Source organism: Rhinolophus ferrumequinum, chromosome 15 (genome assembly GCF_004115265.2).
Source record: "Rhinolophus ferrumequinum isolate MPI-CBG mRhiFer1 chromosome 15, mRhiFer1_v1.p, whole genome shotgun sequence".
Classification (NCBI taxonomy): Eukaryota; Metazoa; Chordata; class Mammalia; order Chiroptera; family Rhinolophidae; genus Rhinolophus; species Rhinolophus ferrumequinum.
In genome coordinates, this window is record NC_046298.1 from 49,350,524 (window position 1) to 49,368,349 (window position 17,826).

Here is a 17,826-nt window from a genome sequence, read left to right on the forward strand (position 1 = left end):
GTTATGTGCACAACTGTGCGACTTGCTGTCCTCATTTAACGACGTCACAGACACGTCCGCAGGTGCACAACTAACTCCTGCCCCCTAGAGGTGACCTGGCATTTAAGACTGGATGCCTGGCCGTTTATCTGATGAGTACTGATGTTGTCTCCAGGGTTTTTTCTGTTGGTGGGTTGGTTTGTGCTTTGCCCCGAGGAACAGTGCTACAGTAAACGTCTCTGGTCCGTGCATAACCTTTCACGTGGAGCTGTTGTTGCCACAGGCAGAGTCCCCGCACCAGGGTCGATGGGTGATGGGTCTGTCCTTTGCCAGCTCACTATCTGGAAAGGTTGAGAGGCAGTTGTTCCTTCATTTTGTTCCTTTGGCAGCGCTAGAAATTGGCTCATTTATTCATAATTTATTCATTTATTCAATGTGTGGGAATATCCGGTGTCCCGGACGTTGTCCTAGATGCAGGGGACACAATCCAAAATGGTCATCTCAGTTCTGCTCCTGCGAGGCCCCCAGGTGACCGCGTCCCACGCGAACACACTCCACTAACAACAACAGTCATAATAACAGCGGATATGTATTGAGTTCTTTCCGTGTGCTCCTCATGTGTATCTGTTAGTTGAACCTCGCAGTAACCCCATGAGATCTGGGGAGGGGTGGGGACAGAGTTGGGGCGTCTGGTGGGGCCTTGGTCCAGTACTCAGACCCAGGGAGTGTGCACAGGGTCCTGTTGCTCCCTCCAGCCTGTGGGCCTGGCAGTGTGTGCGTGCGCGTGTGTGTGTTGGGGTAGTATCGGTGCCGTGGGAGTCCGGGCGTGCCTTGGAGAGACAGCGAACGCGGACCCGGATGTTCTCAGCCCATCTCCAGTCCCAGCTCTGTAACCTTGGGGAACGGCTTATCTCTTTGGGCCTCCATTTCCTCATCTGTGAAATGGGGTGGGTGGAAATAGCACCCACTCTGTAGGGTGTTAGGAGGATTCAGTGAGACGTTTGTCCAGTGCTTGGCGTGCGATAAACCCCTGATAGGCCCCTTATGTGTTTGCTACTAACGTGTCTGCATGACCCTCTCTGCCTCTCTGTGGGGTTGTGTCTGTCTGTCCTGCCCCCATTGTGAGGCAGGCCTAGGCCTGGTCTCTCACTGTGCCTCCCTCTTTCTCCCCCCACCCCACAGCCCTCCCGTCCCCCCGTCACTGTGGGCCCTGGAGGGATGGCCGCCCAGCCGCTGATCGACAAGCCCCTGGTGAGTCACGTCACTCTCTCACTCCCTTCCTGAGGCTCAGACCCAAAGGATCGAGCTTCTGCCCGGGGATGACCCACTGCCCACCCAAGGCCCCGACAGGGCTCCGGCCCAGTCTCCTGGGGGCTGTGTCTGCCCTGAGGAAGGAGGGTAGTGCCCTGACACTGGCTCAGTCAAGCAAGGGGGACAGGGCAGCTCAGGAGTGACTTGTCCTGCCCCGGGGCTGTCAGGAGACAGATGGGCACCTGGGAAGTGGTGGCTTAAACATGTTACATCAAGTGTGAAAAAGGCCCCTGCAGAGGGGCCCAGATAGCACAGTGCTGGATGCGTGACCTTCAGAAGTGACAGACAGCACTAATGTCCCAGGAGAAGGAGGAGGACGCCTGTGGGGAGGGGCACGTGCGCGTCTCCGGCTTTCGCTGTGTTTTATGATGTGTTAGTGGGTGGTATGTATGTGGCTATTTGTGGTATTTTTCTCTAAACTTTCTTTCATGCAAGAAATATTCTTTGATGCAAGAAATATTTCGTTATAAAAAATCTACACATGGCTGGGCATAAATCTTGCCCTGCATTTTTAGGAGTGCATTTAGTGAGTTCTTTAGGAGTGATTCGTGAGTCTTTACAGTTCTTTCCCAGTTGGTGGGGCAGTTTATACTCCCACCAGGGTGCAGGAGACGCTAGCACTGGTTTACACTGCTGGCCGTAGTTGGGTGTTTCTTCTGCTCATTGGCTCTGAGTGACAAATGGTATAAACCTGGAGTACGTGACAACTGGCATCACGTGACCTCTTTCTGAGTAGCATCCTTTGTATTATTAGTGAGGTTTGATTTTGAGAAAATGTGTCTTAGCCATTTCTGCAGGTGGGTAAATTATCCTGTGCTTTGCCAGTGTACAGAAATCTTAGCATTCTCGAAAGTTTTAAAGAAGAGTATGTGTGTGTGTGTGTGTGTGTGTGTGTACATATTTGTGGCAAATATTCTTCCCGGTTTGTTTTTCGTTTCTCAATTTATTTTATTTACATTTTGTAAGTACAAAAGCATTGCATGTTTTTAAAATACAGTCTTTCATTCTCTCCCAGTCTGGTGCTTCCCATTGTCTTCAAGCTGTAAAAGGGTTTCTCCATCCACAGGTCGCACGTCACCGACGTATCTTCCTTTATTCCACTTATCATTTGGGTGTTAAGAGTGAACTTTTGAATCTTTCGTATCCACCTGGAATTTGTCTTGCTGTATAAACGTGTCAGTTCACTTACCCGTGAGTTTTGGTTTGTCGTGTCCTCATTAACATCTTTATTGCGATACACCCCACGTCACAAAGTGTACGACTCATTCATTTTTGGTATAGTCACAGAGTTATGCCACCATGACCATGGTCAATTTAAAAATATTTTCATCACCCCAAAAAGGAACCGTATACCTATCACCACTCACCCCCCTTTCTCCCCCAATAACTTCCAGCTCCTGGCAACCACTAATTTACTCTTTGTCTCTGGATTGGCCTATTCTGGACATTTCGTATAAATGGAATCAGACAATATGTGGTCTTTTATGTCTGGCTTCTCTCACTGACCATCATGTTTTTGACGTTCACCTCCATTGTATTAAGTGTTGGTGCTTCATTCGTTTTCATGGATGAATAATATTCCATTGTGTGGATAGAGTGTGTGTTGTTTATCCATTCACCAGGTGGCAGACATTTGGGCTAACTCCACTTTTTGGTTATTAGTAATACTGCTGTGAACATTAGTGTACAAGTGTTTTGTTTGAACTTGTGTTCTCATTTCTCTTAGGTGTAAGTGTGGAATTTCTGGTCCTTTGATAACTCTCTGTTTAACCATTTAAGGTTTATTTTCCAACTTGTCTGCCCCTGGATGTCTTGATTTTTAACTTCTGTGATTGTCGCCTTGATTTCTTCTTTTACCGACTTTACTCAGCAGGATTTGTCAGTTGTCGTTTCATTATGGTTGGGATTTGGGGGTCATTTTTTTCTTAATCACTTCCAGTGTAATTACATTCTGATTTTTTAAAAAACAGAGCCTATCTGATTTCAGCTCTTTGGAAGTGGGTGAGGTTTTCCTTGTGGCGAAATGGTTTGTGTGCCATTAGACAGGAAACCAGAATAGATGAAACCCTAGCGTGAATGGCCTCAGACACGTGCACACAGAGACCTCAGGTGCAGCTTACTGGGCGTGAAGCCCTACTCTTACGGGACTCTCCCTGAACTCTCCCCGACCGTTACAATCAAAGCTGGCAGTTTCTCCCTCTCTGGTGTCTCCACACCCCTGCGTCTGCCCTCCCACATCCTTGCTATACAGGGTGGGCTCGAAGACTTCCAGGACCACCTGTTTTGGTTTCAGTCCATCCCCATGCCAGCCCATGGAGCCTGCTCAGTAAGTATTTCACTGCAGTGGGACAAACTCAGGGGAGACTTTCAGAGAAATTATATTTTAAAAATTAAAACAAAAGGGGATCAGGGGGAAACTTTAACAGATGATGGGTGAGTTTGTGGCCTCAATTGTGGTGATGGTTTCAAAGATGTGTACTTACTTTCACATTTACCAAGTTGTATCCATTAAATGCGGGCAACATTTTGTATGCCTGTCATACCTCAATAAAGTGGTTTAAAAAAACAGAAATCATTAGCTGGACTGGCCAAAGGATGTACGGGGCCAGACAATCAAATAATAATAATAATATAATGTGATAAGTATTATTAATAAATAGATATGATATGTATGAAATGTCAAATTAATCAATGATGATAGCAGTAGTTGGTATTTATTGAGACCTTTCTCCAGCCATGCCTTACAGTGCTGGACTCATATATGTATTACCTCATTTAACCCCACAATGGCTACAGAGGGAGACATTGTTATTGTGAAGTCCATAGAACAGACAGGCTCAGAAAGGTTAAGACAGTTGCTCAAGGGAACATTGCCAGGGAGTGGCAAAGCCAGGATTTTGTCGCAGGCTGCCAGGCTCCCGAGCCCACACTCTTAAGCACTGCCCTTTGTTTCTCAAATCTGTGAATTTCTGCGCTAAACAGTCTCATATTTGTTTTATTTCTCTGTCAGAGGACCACCCTTGGTGCCTAAGTATGTTCTTGGTATACTTAGTCACCAAGAACACTGTGAGTGGTCAGGCCCTTCAGAATCTGCACTGTGTTGAAATCACTTCAGATACATCCCGTCTGCCTTCCCTAATCCCCTCAGCTCTTCTGGTCATTTCTGCAGACCTCTGTGAGAAGAGCCCTGCAGTGAGTGGTTGTGGGTTTCCTCTTTCAGGAGTCAGTGACGCTCAGGGATGTGACTGTGGACTTCACCCAGGAGGAGTGGCAGCAGCTGGAGCCCGCCCAGAAGGACCTGTACAGAGATGTGATGCTGGAGACCTACAGGAACCTGGTCTCGCTGGGTAAGGGGGCAGCTTCGCTGAGTTACCATCAGCTTGTCACTTGAGGACTGCAAAGAAATGAGAAAAAAGATGGACAGATCTGACTATGTAGAAAGTTTACATTACTCTACTTGAAGCTTAAAATAAAGCAGCTTCAAGTAGATGATAGGTGATGGTAGGTGATGAAATGGGAATAGTATTAGCACATGTGTAACAGTCAAAGGATTATAACTGTATAACGAGCTCCTAGGAATAAGTAAAAAAAAAAGCGAATGATAGAAAGATGGACCAAACTTATGAGCTGGGAATTCATAGATGCAGAAATACATGGAGTTCCACTTTATAAAAGATTTTACTTTTTTTTTTAAATTTTTTTTCTTTTTTTTTAATTGGGGAACAGTGTGTTTTTCCAGGACCTATCAGCTCTAAGGCAAGTCGTTGTTTTTTTTTCAATCTAGTTGTGGAGACCGCAGCTCACTGGCCCATGTGGGAATCAAACTAGCGACCTGGGTGTTATGAGCACTGTGCTTTAACCAATTGAGCCAACCGGCCGCCCCTATAAAAGACTTTTAAACCTTACTAATAGTCAAAGAAATACAAATTGAGGCAAAGAAATACAGTGCTTGCCCATGAGACACACAGAGATGAAAAAGGATAATAATTGCCTGTATTATGAGGGTGTAGGGAAAGGGACTCTCGTTTTAGGAGCATAAAGTTGGGACATCTCCTTTGGAAGATGGTTTGGTATCATCAACCAAATTTCGAACAATTGCATTTTGTGGGATCTGTCCTTTAGAAATCTTCCTGTAAGTGTGCAAAGTTTTTCACAGGATGAAAAATAAAGAGAAACAACCTGGATGCCCACCTCTGCAAGAAGGACTGAACATGTCAAGGTGTAACAGTATGATGGACGCAGTGCAGCTCTGCAAAGATGAGCACTCTTTGTAGGCACTGACATGAAAAGATGTCCCTGGACAATACTGTTCAGTAAAAGCACGTAACTTCCGAACCAGAGGAAGGTCCCACTTGTTTAACAGCTTTTGTGGAGGTGTAATTGACCTACAGTTAAGCCCATATTTAAAGTGAACAGTTTGACGCATTTTGACATCTGTATATGAGTCCACCTGGGAAACCATCGCCATGATGCAGATAATGAGCGTACCCATTAGCCCAGAAAGTTTCTCGTGCCCCTTCTTAATACCTCCCCCTCCCTACACCCACCCTCTACTCCCAGGCAGCTGCTGGGCTGCTTTATATCCCTGTGCTTTAGTTTCCATATTGTAGGATTTTACATACGTGAAGTCATACAGCATATACTCCTTTTTGGGGTCAGACTTCCTACACTCAACATCATTTTCCTGGTTCACTCATGTTGTCCCTGGGTATTGATAGTTCACTTCTTTTTATTGCTGAGTAATAGTCTACTTCATGGATAGACCACAGTTTGTTCATGCATTTACTTGTTGACGAATGTTTGAGTTGTTCCCAGTCTGAACTATTACAGATAAAGCTGCCATGAGCATGCGTGTACAAGTTTTTCTGCAGACGTGTGCTTTCCTTTCTCTTGAGTGAACACCAAGAAGCACAGTGGTTGGGTCATAGGGTAGGTGTCTATTTAACTTTTTAAGGAACTGCCAAACTTTTTTCAGAGAGGTTGTCCCATTTTACATTTCCACCAGCGGTCTCAGTTGGTCTGTGGGCTTCTCAGAACAGAATATTTTAGCCATTCTCGTTGGTTGCAATCTTATCACATGACAGTTTTCATTTGACATTAAGACTCTTTTCATGTGTGTATTTGCCACCTGTTTATTCTCTTCGGTGAGATATCTGTTCAAGTCTTTTGCCTGTGTTTTACATTGGGTTGTTTGTTTCCTTATTGTCGAGTTTTGAAAGTCCTGTATATAGTCTTTTTTTTTTAAAGTTCTAGACCAAAGTCCTTTATCGTATAGATGCTTTGCAACTATTTTCTCCTATTCTGTGGGTAGTCTTTTCTATTTCTTGACAGCACCATTTAAAACACAAATGTTTTTAGTTTTGACGTGGTCCAGTTTATTTATTTTGTTGTTGTTGCTTGTGCTTTTGGTGTCATATCTGAGAAACCATTGCCTGACCTGAGGCCACAAAGAGTTACTCCTGTGTTTTCTTCTAAGAGTTTTATACTTTTAGCTTTTTGTTCCGGTCTTTGGTCCATTTTGAGTTATTTTTTTTTGTAAACGATGTAAAGAAAGGGGGCTAATGTCACTCTTGAATGTGGATACCCAGGTGCCAACATCATTTGCTGAAGAGTAGATGTTTTTAATTTGATGAAGTCCAGTTCATCAGTTATTTTCTTTGGGGATTGTACTTTTAGTGTCACATCTAGGAAATCTTTGCTTAGCTCAAGGCCACAAAGATTTTCTTCTGGTATAAGCTATAGAGTTTTAGGCTTTATATTTTTGTTCTGACCCCTTCAGAGTAATGATGCAGAGTGTTCAAGTCCATTTTTTTTTAATCAAATGTTATTCCACCATTTGTTGAAAAGACTAAATTTTTCCATCAAAAAATTTCCCCGGAATTTTCTCCATTGAATTGCCTTTGAGATTTTGTCAAAAGTCAGTTAGTTGTCCATGTATGTGTGGCTCTGATTCTGGGCTCTGTTGTGTCCATCCATCCATTTGTGTGTCTTGACACCAGCATCATGTCATTCGATCTGCTCTCAGGCTTTGCCTTTTGACCCGCGCTCAGTGTAGGATGACTTACTCTCTACAAGACCCCCTGGGTATTCTGCCCGATGACCTATGAGTTTACCCGGTGCAAGTTAAATGGCTGGCCAGTGTGAGAAGGCACCCGTCAGCTCGGGTGACCTTTTCCAGGTCCTTTCAAGAGGTTTCCCCGATTTCACATACCTCTGATCTGGAAACTGGAGGGAGGATCTCACCGACCCCCAGCACATTCTGTGAAGGGCTTCCCTCTCCAGCGCTCTGGCTCTGTCTGGTGAACTCCGCCTGCCCTGCTCCCTCGGTCCCATCTCCTCAACCCGGAGTCTGCTGGGCTTTGCCTCAGTTTCCCCTCTGGGCCGCAGCCTGCAAACTTCCCAGGTTGTAGGGCATCTTTTGACACCCACCTCTAGGAATTAGTGCCCTTCATTGCCTGATAGCCAGTGTCTTGAAAACCTTTATTCTATATATTTTGTCCCTGCCCCCCACACTGCTTTAGGCTACAGGGAAGTGTTATCCCTGATGCTATGTCTTGGCCAGAAGCCTCATTTTAGGGAGGAAAAGGTGTGCGTTCATGTGTGTGTGCATACAGACATGTTGTGTGTATTTTTTAAAAAGGTATGCACTGGGGAAAATATTCTAAAAATATACAACAAATTGTTAACTCAAATGGGTGAGATTGCAGGAGACTTCCATTTTATAAATTATTTTTTGATGTTGGATGTTTTAATAACAAGCTTGAATTACTTTGTGATTAGAAACAATTGTAGGAGCATTTGAAATCTTGCCCCTTGGCTTATGTGGTCAGTTTGGCTCAAATAAACTCTTATAAAGATTAAAAAAAGAAACGATCATAGAAATCGGTACAATATGGAGAAAGAAACTATGAAGGACAAGAAATCTAGCACCATGAAAACAAGCCTCATCCACATTTAGACCAAAAGGAAAGAATACCATTTTGCACATTCATAGTTTTTTGCCAAAATGGCCTTTCTGGACCTTGTACTGTTGACATTTCCCTGGACCTTGGGCAAGAATGCCAAGCATGTCATCAGATGCTTTGCTCCTTACCGATCTGATTGGTGAAAAGCTGCGTGGCAGGCTCATTTTAACTTGGCTGATGTGGAGCTGTGTTGCCACAGCTTTTCAGGGTGAAGAGCTGGGTGTTTGCTTTTTCTGCAGACGAAGGATTTTAATCCATGAAAAGGAGGCTGCCTCCTTTCCCCCACTCCTTAATTACGGGTTCTGCTGGCATTCTGCCTCCAGTTCTCCTGACTTTTTGGGTTAGTTTATTCCAAAAGACTTCCAACCATATTCACAACCCAGACTGTGCCCCCTCTGACGTCTGTAACCACATGCCGGTTTATGTCCCTAATGTGGCCCCAAACCAAATCCACCATTACCTTTGCTTCCCTTCTCCCCCTGAGAAGCTACCCTCACCCGCCCTAGGGCCTTCACACCCCATGCCACCAGCTGCCCTGACATTTGAGTGTCACGCCCATACCAGGGTCATTCTCTCACCTTGAGTAGTTCTCAAATCCTTTCCTCTGGAATGGGACAGCGAGACACAGCCAAATAGTGACTCCGGGACCAGACCGCCTAATCGAATGTGCTGTGTGACCTTGAGGGTGTGACTTCATTCTCAGAGCCTTGGTTTCCCTGACTGTAAAATGGGTGCAACCTTAACAGCACCTACTCACATTTGGGCACCAGGGTTGCATGAAATGACCCATGCAGGCTGCTTGGCACGACGCCGGGCACGTAGCAGATGCTGTCGGGTACCTTCTGTGTGCCAGGCACGGCTGGAGAACTGGGGACCAGAGAGGCCCTTGGCTTCATGTAGCTCACTTTCCACTGGGGGAGCTGGTAATGCGCACTCACAATGAAGCAGGCGAGAGAACCGTGGGATGGCTCTTCCTTTCCACTGTAGGGTGACAGCCTCCTGTGAGGGATAAATGCTGAGGCCTGAAGGATGAATACCCATGGTAAGGTCTGGGATAGCAGATGCAAAGGCCCTGGGGCAGGAAGAACTTGGCACAGACAAGGGAACGAAAGGGCGAGTGTGGGTAGATGGTGGAGAGGAGTCCAGAGAGGCCGCCCACAGTCTGTGGCAAGGCATGGGCTCTTACCCCAGGACATGGGGAAGCCCCTGGAGGGTTTGCTCTGACTCGAGTCCCTTTTCCCGCTGAATGGAAGGTGCGTTGTGGAGTAGTGAGGGTGGAGGCTGTTGTGGCACTTCAGGCACAAAATCCAGGGTGCGGCTGGATTGTTGGCAGTGGTGTATGGAGAGATTTGGGCCAGTTCAAGCGGTTTTGCACATCCAGTGGCACTTGTTAATAGGTTGGACAGTGGGAGGGAAGGGGTGAGTCAAAGATGACTGCTGAATCTTTTTTTTAATAAAAAAAATTTATTTTTTAAAAATTGTAAAATATACATAACAAAATTTACTGTTTTAACCATTTTTAAGTGTATAGTTTGGTGGTGTTAACTACATTCATATTGTCATGCGACCATCACTTCATCTGTCTCCAGAAGTCTTTTCATCATCCCAAACTGGAACTCTGTCCCCATTAAACAGCTCTCCATTCCTTCCCTGTCCTACTTTCTGTCCCCATGAATTTGATGATTCTAGGGACCTCATATGAGTGGAATCATACAGTATCAGTCCTTCTGTGTCTGACTTATTTTGCTAAGTTTCTCTGATGAGTCTTTCTATCATTTTTGGGGGTGGCAGGGGTTCCAAAATCACAAGTTTCACATCAAATGTGTTAGGTTTGCAAGAGGGACACCCAATAGACTTTTGAACATTCCTCAGCAGAGCACAGAGAGGAGGTCTGTGCTGGGGGCTTCAATTTAGGGGCACCACCATAGAGGAGAGACTGAAATCCAGGCTCTCGTACGGTGGCAGAGGAAGCTGGCATGGCTTAGGGGAGCAGTCTCAAACTGAGGGGTCAGAGGGGATGGTGGGAGCTAAATGCAGAAGGGGGAACAGCTGTTCCTCTATTCCTGCTTTTTGTTGCCTCATAGGAAGAAGGGCTGGATTTTCACATTTTTTAATGAAATTTTTGTGTAAGATCTCACAATTTTTATATGTTTGGGATAAAGCCATTAGGTCCATGAAACAGAGTCTAAACTCAGGCGAGCCCCCTAGACTGGAAATAGAGATTGAGAAATTCACAGGCCACACGTAGAAAGGGATTCGAGCTGCCATATGGCTGTGATCAGGGAGGAATGGGTGTGCAAAGAGAAGGGAACGGGTCTGCAGTCAGCCGCAAGGGACAGTGCCGCTCCAGGACTAGACAGTGAAAAAGGTCAGTGAGGGGCGCCCACTGGGAGGGGTGGGGAAGGAGGGAGCTCGGCTGCCACTGGGGAGATGGAGGACAGCCAGCACACAGCACCACGTGAATGTCGGCTCTTATTTGATCGTTTCTGATAAAAATCAGCGCTGCGAGAACATAGCTGGATGAGGGTATACAGAAGGAGCCCTGGAAGGAGAGACTTCAGTCCACCTCCAGTCCGATCCTCTCAGCCTGCCATCCTCCTGTTGTCCCTTTTCAGGGGTCTGTCCTCTGAGCTCCGGCTGCTGGCCACCGTTTGCACCCCCCCCCCCCCCGAAGGGACCTATCTAGTCCTCTGCTCACCTCCGTAATCCACGCTGGTGTCAGGTCACTGCTTCCCTTCTCCCTCCTGTGCCAGCGACAGGCTGCCTCTTCCTCCTCAGTCTGTGCTTCGTCCAGTCTTGGGAAGTTCCTCCCCCCTCTTAACTACGTGTGTTTGGTCTTCTCTCCCCCCTCCCCACCCAGACTTGGAGACTAAACCTGACGTGAAAGAATCGGACCTAAAGGAGGGCATTTCAGAAAGCAGACCATCCGCTGGGGTGGTCGTGGAAGGACCCACGAGGAATGGTGCCTGGCGTTCTGCCTTTGAAGAAGCGGGGACACAGGGTGACTGGGTGGGGAGGCAGCAGGGGGACGCAGGGGCCTGCCTGGAGCGCTTGGACATTTCCCAGGAGTTAGCCTCTGAGCCTTGTGCATTTAAGGCTTTCGTCCACCAAAGCTCCAGGCTGCTCCCACCGAGATCAGAAGGGCCCAGAACAGAGGGGACCCACCCGTTTGTCATGCGTGGGAAGAACCTCTCAGGTACTGCAGCCCTCAGTCCACCGTCTAAGGTCTGCGCGGAGAAGAAATCCTACCACTGCAGGGAGTGTGGCAAGGCTTTCGGCCGGAGCTCCTCCCTGATGAAGCACCAGCGGATCCACACCGGGGAGAAGCCCTTCGCGTGCGACGTGTGCGGGAAGCACTTCATCGAGCGGTCTTCCCTCACCATCCACCAGCGCGTGCACACGGGGGAGAAGCCCTATGGGTGCGGGGACTGCGGCAAGGCCTTCAGCCAGCGCATGAACCTGGTCGTGCACCAGCGCACGCACACCGGGGAGAAGCCCTACGCGTGCGACGTGTGCGGGAAGGCCTTCCGGAAGACGTCGTCCCTGGTGCAGCACGAGAGGATCCACACGGGGGAGAAGCCCTACGCGTGCGGGGACTGCGGCAAGGCCTTCAGCCAGAACATGCACCTGGTCGTGCACCAGCGCACGCACACCGGGGAGAAGCCCTACGCGTGCGGCCAGTGCGGGCGCGCCTTCAGCCAGAACATGCACCTGACGGAGCACCAGCGGACGCACACGGGCGAGCGGCCGTACGCGTGCCCGGAGTGCGGCAAGGCCTTCAACAAAAGCTCGTCCCTCACGCTGCACCTGAGGAACCACACGGGCGAGCGGCCCTACGCCTGCGGCCAGTGCGGCAAGGCCTTCAGCCAGAGCGCCTACCTCATCCAGCACCAGCGCTTCCACATCGGGGTGAAGCCCTTCGAGTGCAGCACATGCGGCAAGGCCTTCAGCAAGAACTCCTCGCTCACCCAGCACCAGCGCATCCACACCGGGGAGAAGCCCTACGAGTGCTCCGTCTGCAGGAAGCACTTCACCGGGCGCTCGTCCCTGGTGGTGCACCAGCTCGGCCACACGGGGGAGCGGCCCTTCGCCTGCGGCCAGTGCGGCAAGGCCTTCAGCCAGAGCGCCTACCTCATCGAGCACCAGCGCATCCACACCGGGGAGAAGCCCTACAAGTGCGCCCAGTGCGGCAAGGCCTTCATCAAGAACTCCTCGCTCACCGTCCACCAGCGGATCCACACGGGAGAGAAGCCGTACAAGTGCGGCGAGTGCGGGAAGACCTTCAGCCGCAACACCAACCTCACGCGACACCTGAGGATCCACACGTAGCGGGGGCGTGGGACGTCAGAATCCACACCAGGCGGGCGGGACCCTGAGCGCCTGTGACAGCCCAAGAAGTTCTGATACTGGGGCCCCGGTAACGCAGTGTCAAGACAAGTCCTGCCCAGACGGGTCTTGGGAATGTGGGCGCTGGGGACAGGCCTTGCTGTTCCCAGGAGCTCCTTCTTTCTGCAGCGTCTGCGCAGCCACGTAGAGAGCAAGCCCCTACAAGTTTCGTATCTGGGGACATGGTGAGGTTCACTGTGGCTCCAGGGACCTCGAACGTCAGGACTCCAGACCGAGCTCTGCAAAAATTGTCTTAAGAGCTTGGACAACAGATTCGCTGTTCTCTGGGTCTCTGTTTCCTCAATTGTAAAACGGAGGAGTGGGAGAGGACTCAAGTGAACATGGGGACATTCTCCCTTTGTCACACGTATCCTGGATCTAGTCCAGAGGTCAGGTTGTCACCATCTGTGAGTTTCCAACTTTCCCACATCCAGCCCCCAGTCTCCCTACAACACCTGCTGGAAGCCCCCAAGCTAATAGGTGGTAGGAGTTGGCAAGTTGTTCGTGGGAAAAATAGTTCTTTTTCAGAGTTAGCACATGACAGTAAGCACTTCAGATGCCAAAGTTTCTCGTAGTGATCTGTTAATTTTTTAAATGAAACTTTTTTCCATGAAACTTAATTAAGGGAGACCAGTGTCATTTTAAACAGTTGTCAGGTGCAAAAGATACCGGTGCCAGTTGTCCTGTCAAAATCAGTGTCAACACTTGTGGGGCGAGCGGGAGAAGGGGAGAGTGTACAAATACAGCAGGTTTGATATCCAGGTTTGAATACTTCTTGGATTCGGTAAGTGTGCACATCTGAGCACGGAGCGTCTGCTTTGTTTTATTTTTGCTGTGAAACCGGAAGGTAGCTCCCGCCGAGTTTCCTAAGGCCAACCTGAAGCTTTGTTTCCACATAGTTTCCCCCAGAGTCTCCTCCCGCCGAGTTTCCTAAGGCCAACCTGAAGCTTTGTTTCCACATAGTTTCCCCCAGAGTCTCCTTTCTCTGGGGCTTTTTATGCCACCCTTGTTATTGTAACACTTGATGCTCCTCATTGCTAAGGTCCTGGTGTTCCTGAATGCTGACATGGGTATGCACGAAGAATAAATTGTTTTCAAAATCATTTATGTCGGTAAACACACCTATGTTGTAAGTGGGGACAACATCGCTTGGGCAAGCATGGACAGGACGGTTTTCCCCTGTCTGGCAGCCATGTGGGAATCAGGGTGGGTTTGATCCAGGCATGGCATCAGCACCATAGCTCTGGCTCTCTGCTCCCTTTCGTGTGCCAGCCTCTGCCTCAGCTGCCCTCCCTCATCATTACAGGGTGGGCTCCATAATCTCCTCTCGATAGCACGATTTCTGTCACATCCTCCACTCATTGAAAAAAAGCCCCAAGCTTCATTCTGTTGGGTTCACCCACGAACTGATCTCCAGAACCCCATAAGTACCATGTGCTTAGGGCTGGGTCCTGCCCTTGTCCCTGATACAGCAGCTGTGGAAAGGGAAGGGCAATGACTCCCCAGCTCAGCCCGGAGCTGCTGTACATCCTTGATGGGGTATGGAGTTGATTCTACCCAGATGGCAATTGGGGAGAGGTGGGAGGAGATGGAGAACACAGCCCTGAGGGGTTAACATGATTTAAAATGAGATGGCTGCTTGGATTTCATCCTGAAAGTGAGGTCTTGCTGCATGTGACGTTATCTTTGGGAAGTCCCGTCATTGTTGTGGTCATCCCCTGTGTCTTCTGTACTCCCTCGACCCAACCATGGGGTGGGGACAGCAAAGGGCCACAGGCCAGGGTTCCCTGGGGCTGGCCAGAGGGTGCCCAGACTTGCTGAGAGGTCCCACCTCATGGCTGCTTGTACCGACATGGCTACTGTGTCTTCATCTTCACAGTCCACTCCTGTCATCAAAACATGTCAGCCAGGCTGCCTGCTAGGGGGTGGCTGGAGAGATTATAAACTTTGGTAGTGACTGAAATCCACAGCAGCACATGCGAGGACTTCGTGATAAGTGATGACACGTGTGAAAGGTTGGGCAGAAGGTGAGCCCCAGCTGTGTGACCCTGAGCATGTTTCATCTAACCCGTGTGCGCTGTGGTTTCCTTACCTTTAAAATGGGGACAATGAGAGTCTATGGATAGGTTACTCAGTGAAAGCTAAGCTGCTGTCACAAGTGGACCCAGTGACACAAAAAACTACAGAACAAAGCCCCTTTTCCCTTCTCTCTCCCATTCTCTCTAGAGAAGGGGCAGGAGACATGGGTCATTCGATAAGCACGTGGAAGTTTGTAACCTTCCAAGCACTTCTGAGAGCTAAGAGGCCACATCTCTGACAGCCTGTCCAACAGCCACTGTCTCCACATGCCTGTGCTTCCTTTTCTTGTCGCCTGAGTCGTATCCTGTGTGCACCTTCTGCTGGCATCTTCAGCCTTACTCCTGAGGTGACACTCTTCCTGCTGCACCTTCCACATCCTGCCCAGGTCTCTCTGCACAATTCGGAATGGACAGGGAGAGAAGGGATGAGACGGGAAGGGACGTCAGCTCCTGTGTCACTCATTGCCACCTGATCCCTTAGGAAGCTGGGGCAGGATGGAAGTAACTGAGACCGGGCAGAGACAAGCCCGGGGGAGTGCCCAGAGGCTCCAGTGACCAGTTGTCTAGCAGCATTTACCAAGTACCTGGACACAGTTCTGGAAGCTGGTGGTGGGGGCTCAGCGCCAAACAGAAGTAAGTGAGGGTCCTCTGTGGTGGAGCTTACATTCTAGTGCCAGGGGACAGGCAGTAAATGAGGCAACGGAGCGAAACATACGGGCCATCGAGCCAGGTGTGGCATGAGGCTCTGAGGTTGGGTGGTCAGGAAGTCCTGGCAGGAGCAGACGAGTGGACAGAGGCAGAAAGAAGTGAGGGGGACAGTTCGCGACTGGGCGGGTGGGTGGGATTCACCCCAAAGGCGCCAGGAGGGGTGGTGGGAAGTTCAAAGCCATTCTTCATAAGGGGGTTGGAAGGAACACCTTATCACAGCAGTTACTGAGTGCCTAGGCGTGCAAGGACTTTACACACACAGTTGTGTTTTCTTCACACCATCCCCATCGGGGATGGGGAAGCTGAGGTTCAGAGAGGCTCAGAGACCTGAGTGAGGTCACACAGCGATGGGGCTGGGATTGGAGCGTGGGGCTGCATCTTAACGTTATTAAGAAAATCATAAGAAAAATACATTTACTGTATTTATTGAAAAAACCCCGCATGTAAGTGGAGCTGTGCAGTTCAAACCCGTGTTGTTCAAGGGTCACCTATACTCAATATTCCATCATAGTGAGTACGTGCCTTTACTCTTACTACTACAACCAAGGACGATGACCTCATTTGATAAATAAAGAAAAAGGGGCAGGATATGGAGCCAGTAAGAACAGAGGCTCTGGAGCCAGACTGCGTTCAGACCCAGACTCTGACCGTACTTGCTGTGTGACTTTGGGCAAGTTTCCTAACCTCTCTGAGCCTCAGGGGCTGTGATGGTGAGTTTTACATGTCAATTTGGCTGGGCTCTAGTGCTCAGTAATTTAATCACACCAGAGTCCAGGGCTGGCTGTGAAGCTAATATCTACCAATAGCTGACTATAAAGATTATTTTCATTAATGTTAGTGTGGGTGGGCTTCACTCAATCAGTTGCAGGACTTAAGAGTAAAGACTGAGGTTTCCCAGAGAAGAAAAAAATTCTAGTTTAGGATTACAGCATCAACTCCCGCCTTGGTTTCCTGGCTACTGGCCTGCCCTATGGATTTTGGACTTGCCAGACCCACAATTGCAGGAGCTAATTTAAATAAACAAAATCTCTAGGACTTATAGTCGTACATAAGTATACTTGAATATATGTACTTATATGTGTCTATATATAAACACAAATTAGGACATATATGTATAAATAAGATATTTATACAAGATATATAATAGGATATATGTGTAAAGGAAGATATAGCTTGTTTCTCTGGAGCACCCTGACAGTCTGTTTAAGGTTTGTATTTAAACATTTCCTTCTCCGATCACACTCTGAAATTGCAGCCTCCGCCCCCCCCCCCCCACACACACACACCATATTTCGCCAATGTGCAGACTGCAGGCTGTCTGAATACTGATCTTTCTTTGTCACCTGTTTCCTTCACTAGAATGAGAACCAACCTTTGGACCTTGTCAGTTTGGCTCACTTAGTTTCCCTAGGACTTAGAAGAGCACAGTAGTGCTCTGTAAGAGTTTTTGAATTAATGAATCAGCAGCAGGCACTCCATAAGTGCTAGCCGACTGGATTACGGATAAGCCAGTGGGCTTTCCCAGGCACCAGCCCATTACATTCCAGACCTAACATATTCCATGGTGACCTGGATCCCACTTGGATCCCTCAGCCCCCCACCCACAGCCCCCTGGAATGGGGAGGCAGGGTGAGCAGGCTGAAGATTAGCAGATCTCAGGGCTCTAGGGCACAGGGACTGCCCCAAGTTGTCTGGTACCTGCCCAGGGAGGATGGCTGGGTGGAGGGGGACAGTGGCTGGAGTGTGAGACAGAGGAGGTGGGTGGGCTGTGGGCTCTGGATGGTTTGGTTTGCATCTGAACAGCATGCTTCCAGACAGTTGTGTGGTTTCCTGTCTCTAGGGATTGGCTGGCCCTGAGAGGGGAGGTCTCTCCAGGATCAGCAAGGCCCCAAAATGTCAAAGCATCAGAAAGTAAAAGCCACTGTTAACACACCATTGCCCCAGCCCGAGCCTGTCTTTCCCACTGGCCTCTGTGGGTGCCTGGAGAAGGCTCCTCACCAGTGTTTGGCCAAGCAGCAGCCCCAGGACACTCCTGTTTGGCTGCTGTCCCACCCATGGGAACCCCGGGAACCCCAGGAACTCAGCGCACCAGCCCCAGAATATCAGGCTACCTGCCCCTGACAGCCCCAGATTCCTGGCCTGGAAATGGTCACACCATGAGGCTGGGCCTCAACCCACAGCCTCAGGGATGGGGGAGAAGGCCCCTCCTGCAGAAACCCTGTAAGACAGCAGGAGTCCCCCAGGCAGGGCTGTTTCAGAATTACAGGAGAAAGGACCAGCCCGGTGGCTCAGGCGCTTGGAGCTCCGTGCTCCTAACTCCGAAGGCTGCCGGTTCGATTCCCACATGGGCCAGTGGGCTCTCAACCACAAGGTTGGAGGTTCAGTTCCTCTAGTCCCGC

The 17,826-nt window shown here is 49.1% G+C and overlaps 1 protein-coding gene across 4 annotated transcripts in view; it reads left to right on the top strand.

Annotated features, from left to right (window-relative positions):
* The window catches only part of ZNF470 (zinc finger protein 470), a 37,770-nt gene extending 24,218 nt beyond the window's left edge, over nt 1-13,552 (top strand). The window contains exons 2-5 of one of the 4 annotated variants that reach the window (XM_033127681.1): nt 1,162-1,230; nt 3,468-3,616; nt 4,511-4,637; nt 11,116-13,552. In XM_033127681.1, coding sequence (XP_032983572.1) covers nt 1,162-1,230; nt 3,468-3,616; nt 4,511-4,637; nt 11,116-12,584 — 1,814 coding nt within the window. In that variant the 3' untranslated portion in view covers nt 12,585-13,552. The remainder of the gene's footprint in view (nt 1-1,161; nt 1,231-3,467; nt 3,617-4,510; nt 4,638-11,115) is intronic. The other 3 variants (XM_033127682.1, XM_033127683.1, XM_033127684.1) reach the window with 3 other exon arrangements.
* The last annotated feature ends 4,274 nt before the right edge of the window (nt 13,553-17,826 follow it).